We start from the raw sequence: 8,304 nt of genomic DNA on the forward strand, positions 1-8,304 counted from the left end.
AAACAATTTCCCTTGTAGTAATAGTTTCCAGCCTCATTGTTAGAAAAAAAAATAAATCAAGAATTTAATTACTAAATGGTAAAGCAAGAAAACCCTCAAACCTGAATACCCTGTACAATATCAGAATACTTGAATAATACTGGAATATCTCAAAATGCATTAAAATATTTCATACCCCAGCCTCAAAAAAAAAAGATGCTCAGTTTGAATTAGTTAACTGAAAAGTTTATGCTATATATGTTCTATGTGTAGCAAGATGTAATTTACTCTTTTTCTTCCCAGCCCCCTTTCCAATAATATATATAGCAAAGACAGACTCAGCAACATCTTGTATTATTCTTGCTTTAAACTCATTACTCAGATCTGTATTGTGCCCAAATTGTCTTGTTTAGAGAGAACAGCTTTCCTATTCAGTACATTGGCTTCAGCAAAATATCAAGCTCGCTAACTCTACTTTCAGATTTGGCAGAAACATGGAATATTTTAGCCAGAAATATTACAAAATAAACAGTTTTCTTGCCTTTTAGCTTGAAAGTTAGTTCTTCACTACTGAAATGTATGAAATACTATAAAGCAAGTTTCACTTTTTAATACATATTTTTATATATACATACATGAAATGATATTGTCTGAAGGAAAGAAAAAATTGAAAGCAGACAAGTTATTATGGAAACAGTGACAATAGATGAAAACTGTGTGACCAGATTTGGTGAATTTAAATATTCCACTTTCATGACAATGCCCAACACTGAAATACTAGGTTGACTCAACACAATAAAGATTTTTGCAGTAAAATATTTCTTCATGTCAAGCATTTTCTACATTTTTCTGGAAAACTGATTATGAAATAATCAAGGAGACACTGGGCAGGCCACTGTTTAGGTCACAGCACAAAGCATTATAATAAACACAAAAATGACCAATTTGGTGCTTACAAACCAGGCAGAAGCTCACAAGGTGACAAAATGCCCAGCCTGGAAGGGTGGGTGACCCCACAGATCACTGGCTGAGCTCATGCTCCCAAGGCATCCAGACACTCAGGTGAGCAGGAAGAGCCTTCAGACCTACACTATTTCAAGAAAACTGTACCTGCCAGCACTCTCCAGCACAGTGACTGGCTGAAAAAGTTCTTGTTTCTCCCTAGGAAACTGAAGAACAAGTATTCAAGCTCAGCCCACATGGAAACTAAACCATGGATATAATTTTCCAGTAGTTTCAAATGAACATTACGAGTATGTATCAGACATCTGCATATGCAATACTTAGAACTGACAGTTGAGTTCTGTGGTACTCTCTTTCTTACTGCAAAAGAAAAGTTTCACCAACAGATACAGAGCCTTTTATTTTTCCAAAGCCTAAAGCACATTAATATTACAACAATCAGAATTAAACAGTTTCTTCACTTAATGTTATGAGATATGAAGGTATGAAGTTCAATGAAATATCAGAACCAAGACAAAGTAATGCATAAACTCTAAACATTAGCATTGTGATTTAGCCAAGAATGGCACTGCCTTACTACACAGACATACCATCTATTGACATAAATATCAATCCAGCTTCCTCCTCCTCCAAAAACAATCTGAAGAGCTGGTACTTTACACACAAAACTGAGACACTGGTTAACATAGTTGAAGGACAAGTGACAATTTCATGTATTTTCTTCAGAGATACAGATGAAAGTGCAGTTCATTCCAGCTGAACAAATGCACCTCAGGTGGAGCAAAGACAAGAGGCTCACATCAATTTCCTCACAATAACCACTGGCATTTTCAATTGAATCACCAGCTGATGCCCAGCATAGCAACATATACATAAAATTCCTATTCCATGACTGAAGAACAAGCATGTTCTTGGAAATTAAAATGGTAGTTTTAAGGGCTACCACATGGGCTAAAGCACTGGTATTTGCCTAATGCAACAATAAAAAGAAGTCCTGCAGTTTGTAGGGCTCCTGCAAAACTCAGCGCATGGGTGCACTAAGTCAGTATTACAGTGAAGTAGTCTGTGTTATAGAGTCATGTCTCAACTGCATAAGCAAGCCACTTCAGAGTATTTTTGAAGCCACTAGTAAATTAGTATCAAGTGCCTGAAAATTAGGAAAGGGAATATAGCCCAAGGAATCCCTTCAAGAACTGCTTTGTGAAAGTACCATTTATCTAGAGAAAAATGCCATGCTGCAGGCAGGAAGTATCTGTTGTGTTTGTCATTCTTATACTTCTTCCCTCTTGGAGGATCTTCCCTGCAGCAAACCAAAAGTAATCGCTCTCAAGTCTGAAGTCAAATAAAATCTGTTTCACAACCTCAGACACATTCCAGTTTTGTATCCCATACTTTCAGCTAAAACCTTTCAGCTCCAGACACACCTGATTAAGGTGCTATTCTATCTGCTGAATATATGACATGGCAACACAAACCTGGACTCACTAACAGTTTAAATCTACAATAAATAGACACATTTATCTACAATAAACGCAGACAACATTTCAGGCAAAAGACCAAGAGTTTAGGTAGTCAACAACACCGTGTGCTTTTGAAAAAAACAAACAAAAAACCCAACCACACAAACCACAGCAAAGCAACCAACTGTTCTGCCAGAACAAACATTAACTCTCCTTCCTAGCCTTGACTATTTCACTACTCATTTCACCACACTGTAATAAAGCAAGCCCCAAGGAATAAGGAAATTAGCATTCCTCTAGTGTTCTTTCATAGAAAGCTTAAGTCCATTAGGCTGAACTAAAGATTCAGTAAAGTCAAGACATTATAACTATGCTTCTCAGCATACACTCAGCCAAATGATGACTCTTACGCAACAGAATACTTTACTACAAGCTATCTCTATTCCACCTACTACTTCAACTGACATAATTTTGTCTTTGAAGAAACTGTTCTACAGTAACGCACACAGATAGCTACTTCCAAGCAGTAAAAGAACAAGCATTCAAAGATTTTTTTTTCCAAATGCTAGAGATGAGTCCTTTAAGAAGCATTTTTTGAAAGCTTGCAAAACCAGGAAATCTGTGTCACTATTTAAAAAAAAAGTGAACGAAGGAATCAGTTGTCTGCCATTTATTTACTCTTTGCAAGCTCAGTTCTTGGATGACACTGGTTTACCTACTGGATAGAAAAATTTTAACGTGCTCTGTAGCAAATACATCAGTTAAGTGCTGAAGAAAACTTTTCAGCCTTATCATCAGCTCTGAAGACTTGCATACAACAGCCCAATTCTGGATATAACAACTCTACTGCACTATTATGCTTGTTCATCACATTCAGCCTACAACTAATTTTAATACTTCAGACTGTTCTCTACTAAGAGGTACAGTAACATTTCAGGAAAGTCTAATTGGCTGCAACCTGTTACACTACAGACTGTCCTCACTATAGTCCAAATCAAAGTAGCTTCTATGAAGTCCAAATAATCATCATAGTTTGTTGCATTAAGAGATCATCCTATTCCATTTAACTAAATCAAGTTTAAATAAATAGCTATATATACATATTCATTTTCTTTCACATGACTGTTCAGCTCTCAGTAAAGTCAATCTACCAAATTCTTTACAGTCTGCTGTCAACTCCTACTTGCTTCCATATTGTAATCCATGTTGTACTTTACATACTAAATATAGTTTATACTTGTATCTAGGTTTTTTCCAATAAAATGTAACTAATTAATATATCCAGTTTGGTTTATTTTGTATCACATGTTCAAACAATATATATTACTTAAATTCTTAGTTATTTCTTACATTTCGTCTGCCTGACATTCAAATACTCGGAGCCAGATGACAGAACTGCTGTGGCATATAAAGTCACATTTGCCTGCAGATTATGACACTGTCTTTTATCAGGCTGATGTTTACATATGAGAATCTTATTTCATCTGTTCCTCTACTTTAAGCATTAACCTTGACTAGCAATTAACTGCTTTGATGCAATCACAGAGCCTCCTGTTAACTGCCACACCTTCCTCAATGCAACAGACTTATTCTTCTGACTTAGAAATCTCTCATGTCATCAGTCCTGTTCTGCTTCATCCTCAGTTTCTACCACCTAAATTTCAGAAGTTAGCTATTCCAAGATTCAGTTTAGCATCATGATGGTTAAACATGATGCCTAAAGAGTTAAGTATTTATTATAAAGATTGCTCTGAGTATTAGCGGTGAGATATGAAGTCTCCGATGTTACTTATTAAATTCAAGTCATATCAACTCTTTAGGAGTGAATTCATGATGCCGCTTATTAAAATCACCATCATTACCTGGAACTACTTCAAGCGTCTATACAAAAGTATGGCAATATTAACACATCACCCTGAGCAACCTGGGTATAAACTTTATATAGAGCAGGCAGCTGGCTATACACTTGTCCGTTAGTTTACCCTGGATAACAGTATGCTCATAATAATTAAAACATATCCCACAAGCCTCTCTAGCCCACAGGAAAGGAGTTTCTCCATGAAGAGATAGGAAAATCAGGAAACCCTGCCCTGCCCTGCTTTCTCTTGGCTCCAGGACAGAAACTAATATAAGCCTACACGCTACTGAGTCAACATTTAGTAACACTCAACCAATTCTCCCTTTTAACAAGGGCCAAATTGTTTAAAGGTTGATTTTAATAAGTTATAATACAAGCTATTATGGCAAGGTTAGCATCAGTGCACGCTCCACCTATAAGGCACTCTTACTTTGTGGCATACATAACAGCTACTCTGGTACAGCTGTGTTCTAGGGAGTTGCAGCACTTCACCATTTTCAAGGCAGTACGAGTTCAACATTTCACATACTTAATCTTCAAAATAACCGCATGTAAGTTTTTCACTCAAGTCTTGCAAGCAATGTGAGCTTACCAGTAAACAAAAGTCATCAGCACAACATAAAAGTTCAGAAGAAGTTCCTTTCAAACTCAGTATCTTCAGTAGGTCTTTCAGCATGCCTATAATCCTGCTCTGGCTTCGGCACACTGTGTAAGTCCCCAGTCCCCATCCTCCACTGCTGTACTGAATTAAAATACAAAAATACAGCCAGGAACTCTACAAAGAAGTAACAACTCTCCACCCATATATATAGTACCCAAGACTTCCATCAAGACATTCAGATGAGTAGAGTTGCTTGTTTTTTTAGAGGCATTTTTCCATTTCAGTAACCATCATCTTAAAATTATTACAACCTTTAATTTCACCATTTAACCTTCAGAGGCATTTTTATTCAGAAATAAAAACAGTTAGATGAGCACCCACAGATTATCTGTCAATTTCACATACTCTCCTTCCTCCCCTCCCTGGTGATGACTAATGCCTGGCTAAGATCCTTAACAGCTTACTCTTTGAACTGTCCACAAGAAAGCCATCATTTCTTCAGGTCACTGTCTGGTAACCATTGGATAAGCAGCTAGAAAAATATTTTGTTAGAGACACACACATAACATAGTACAATTGGACATATGGTTTTTTTCATCACAGGAAGCATTCACAGAAGAACTGCACCTTGAGGAGAATGCACCTAGATCTGTAGCTTTGGCAATAGGCATCATGAATTAAAGTCTTGCTTAAAGCACTTTTTGCTGCAGCTTTGCTAGTAAAAATGAAAGCAATAGGTCAAAAGAGAGAAAAGCTGAATCATCATACAGAAGATCTTAAAAAAAAATAAAGCACCCGGGTTTGGACTGTCCCAGTGCGGCTGATGAGAGCCACGTAAGCATTGCTGTTTCAACCTATAGGTTACCAGATTCTTCAATCAACCTATGTCTCACAAGTAGATGAGCCAACTGCAGATTAGCTGGAAGTCACTAGAACAGACTTCAGACGTTCATCACTTGCCATCTTCAAATCAGCAACAGAAACAAAACTGTATTTCTCTCCCTTCACTCACTTCAAAACCTGGGTATTATCCTCAAACACAAGCTGTACCTAGATGCTCATATCCAAGCTGTATTTAAGTATCAGAATTTTCACATGCAACATCTCAAACACGTTTCAACTAGCTCTCAGATGTTCAGAGGAAACGTTAACAGAGAGATACAGCCCCCTTCAAGACATTTTTGGCCTTGGTTGTATACATACAAAAAGGCTGGGCTCCAAGTACATCAAGACAGCTGTATCTCTGATATGAACCAAGCCTTCCAGCAGCTGCCTTACACTTTCACAGCAAAGTACTCAGCAGTTGTACCATTTTTACCATAAGCTCTTTGAAGCAACATGATTTTTAGTATTTATCTGAACAAGTTATTTAGAATAAAAATAATAACACATTATGGTCATATAACACATCCTAATACGAGAGAGCAATGCCTATAACTTGTAGAAAACCACTATGTCTGCGTGACCATGGTGAAAGAAGCTTTTTTTTTTTGGGTCACATGCATCTTCACAAAAGCCTTTCTCCAGCTCATCAGGGATGCGTTAATTGGCAGTAGAAATTAATCAGTAATCCATTTAAAAGAATTCCCCCTAAACTGGTGTTTTCTATGAAACAGTGATTTCTTCCCAAATTCAAAACAAATCAAAACTCAATATAGAATGCAACAATTTTGGGAGCAGCAGTCTGACACATCTCTTGCAAGAGCAGTAAGAACCAAAAGTTTTCAAAGTTGTTAACATTTGACCACATGCCTGTGACATCTGAATCCTCCCAAAGCAGGCAAGCTCAGCTTGTGACCCTGGGCAATAAATGGCCTGGCGGAATAATTCAGATGGTCCCTTGCTCTCTTATTAAAATAACTTTAGAGCAAACCATGAGATGAATGGATTTTCTTCACAGGAACAACTTTCTTATCTACTACTTGCCCTAGCTGCCTCTTTACCACCTCCACAGACAAACTTACTAGTAGTTGTCCACAGTTTAATGGAGCTTAATTGTAACACTTGAAAGAATCTACTAGAAAAATAAATCTGAGAGCTAGTGAAACTGTTTTGAACAAAGTAAGCAAACTGTCTTCCTCTGGTCTCTTATGACCTGAGATTCCTTACTACTGAATATGGTAAGAAACAGAAAAGATAATTAATATGCTTGTAACTATTAATATCTAAGAAACGTGAGTCAGAGTCCAATGTATGAACACATTTTTGTCAGTATCCTTGTAAGGTGGCAGTTTTGCATATTTGTGGACTGAAAAGTCCGTATACAAAGCTTGCTCTTCATAAGTGCTACAGTCCTCGCTATAGCAGTCTCAAGTGTTTGCCAAACACCGAGTCTCTTCTCCAGTTATTAAGGTGACTGAACAACTTCCTATTTTAATACAATTATTACAGAAACAAGTCAGAGACTGAAAACCACCTTCCTTCGGTTTCATGGGAGTTCCTACAGTATCCTACGAATCGCTAAAGTACTTGACTGCCGTTTGGGCTTAGCCTCATCGTCCTCCTCCCCGCCGCTATCTTCTCAACATCGCCCTGCCAACCACGCAGCTCCCTGCACGGCCCACTCGAGACCTCCCCCAGGCCCCATAAGCCCACACCCATCCCCAAGTAAGAGACCGCTGTCTGCAGCACAGGCTGCCCTAGCGCTGGCCCGCACCGACAGCTGGCCGCTCCAGGTGCCCGCCCGGCCCGGCGCGAACCCTGCGGCGCAGCTCGGAGCCTCCTGCGCCGCGGGGACCCCCGCCCGCACCCACCGCTTCTTCGGGATAGAGCCGGAGGACGGCCCAGAGGAGCCCCCCTGCGCCTTGCAGGGGTCCGCGCACAGCACTTGCTGCTCCAGAGCCCGTGGCGAGCCCCGCAAGTGCCCAGAGATGATGCGCAGCCGCCGCCGGGCGGAGGACGGGGAGCCACCGCCGCTTCCCGCGGCCGCCATCGCACTTCCGTGTTGTGCCGCCAATCGCCGCCGGGTGAGAGGTCGGACGAGCGGAAGGAGTCTCCCCGCTCTCCCCTCATATGGGCCATCCCAGCATGCACCACCGCTTGCGGTCTTCCCGCCTCTTTTCGCCTCGCCCTGTTCCGTTCCGCCCTGCCCTGCCCCACCCCACCCCACCCCACCCCACCCAACCCCACCCCGCTCTGCCTTGCCTTGCCTTGCCTTGCCTTCCCCTGCCTTGCAGGGCGGTTGTGCGTGCGGGCCTTGGTTCCTCTGCTGAGCCGGAGCTGGGGGACCCGCGGCTTTCCAGCTCTTCAACGGCAGTGGAAGATGCGCAGTGTGCGGGAGGTTTGAAGCCGAGGTCTGTTTCCGTAATAGGTCGTGCTACCCGCCCGAGTAGTTTCCTAACTTAGCAGTTTAGGGTTTACATGACAAAACATGAGGAAAAAAAAAAGATTTATTGGAGAGTTCTTACCTTTACATCTGTAAAGAGGTTTAAGAGAGCACAAGG

The 8,304-nt window shown here is 40.5% G+C and overlaps 1 protein-coding gene across 1 annotated transcript in view; it reads right to left on the reverse strand.

Annotated features, from left to right (window-relative positions):
• Positions 1-7,793, reverse strand: part of AGPS (alkylglycerone phosphate synthase) — a 55,188-nt gene extending 47,395 nt beyond the window's left edge. The window contains exon 1 of the mRNA XM_054380972.1: positions 7,615-7,793. Within this exon, the coding sequence (XP_054236947.1) occupies positions 7,615-7,793 (179 nt within the window). The remainder of the gene's footprint in view (positions 1-7,614) is intronic.
• Positions 7,794-8,304: the final 511 nt, after the last annotated feature.

This window comes from Indicator indicator, chromosome 5 (genome assembly GCF_027791375.1).
Source record: "Indicator indicator isolate 239-I01 chromosome 5, UM_Iind_1.1, whole genome shotgun sequence".
Lineage (NCBI taxonomy): Eukaryota > Metazoa > Chordata > Aves > Piciformes > Indicatoridae > Indicator > Indicator indicator.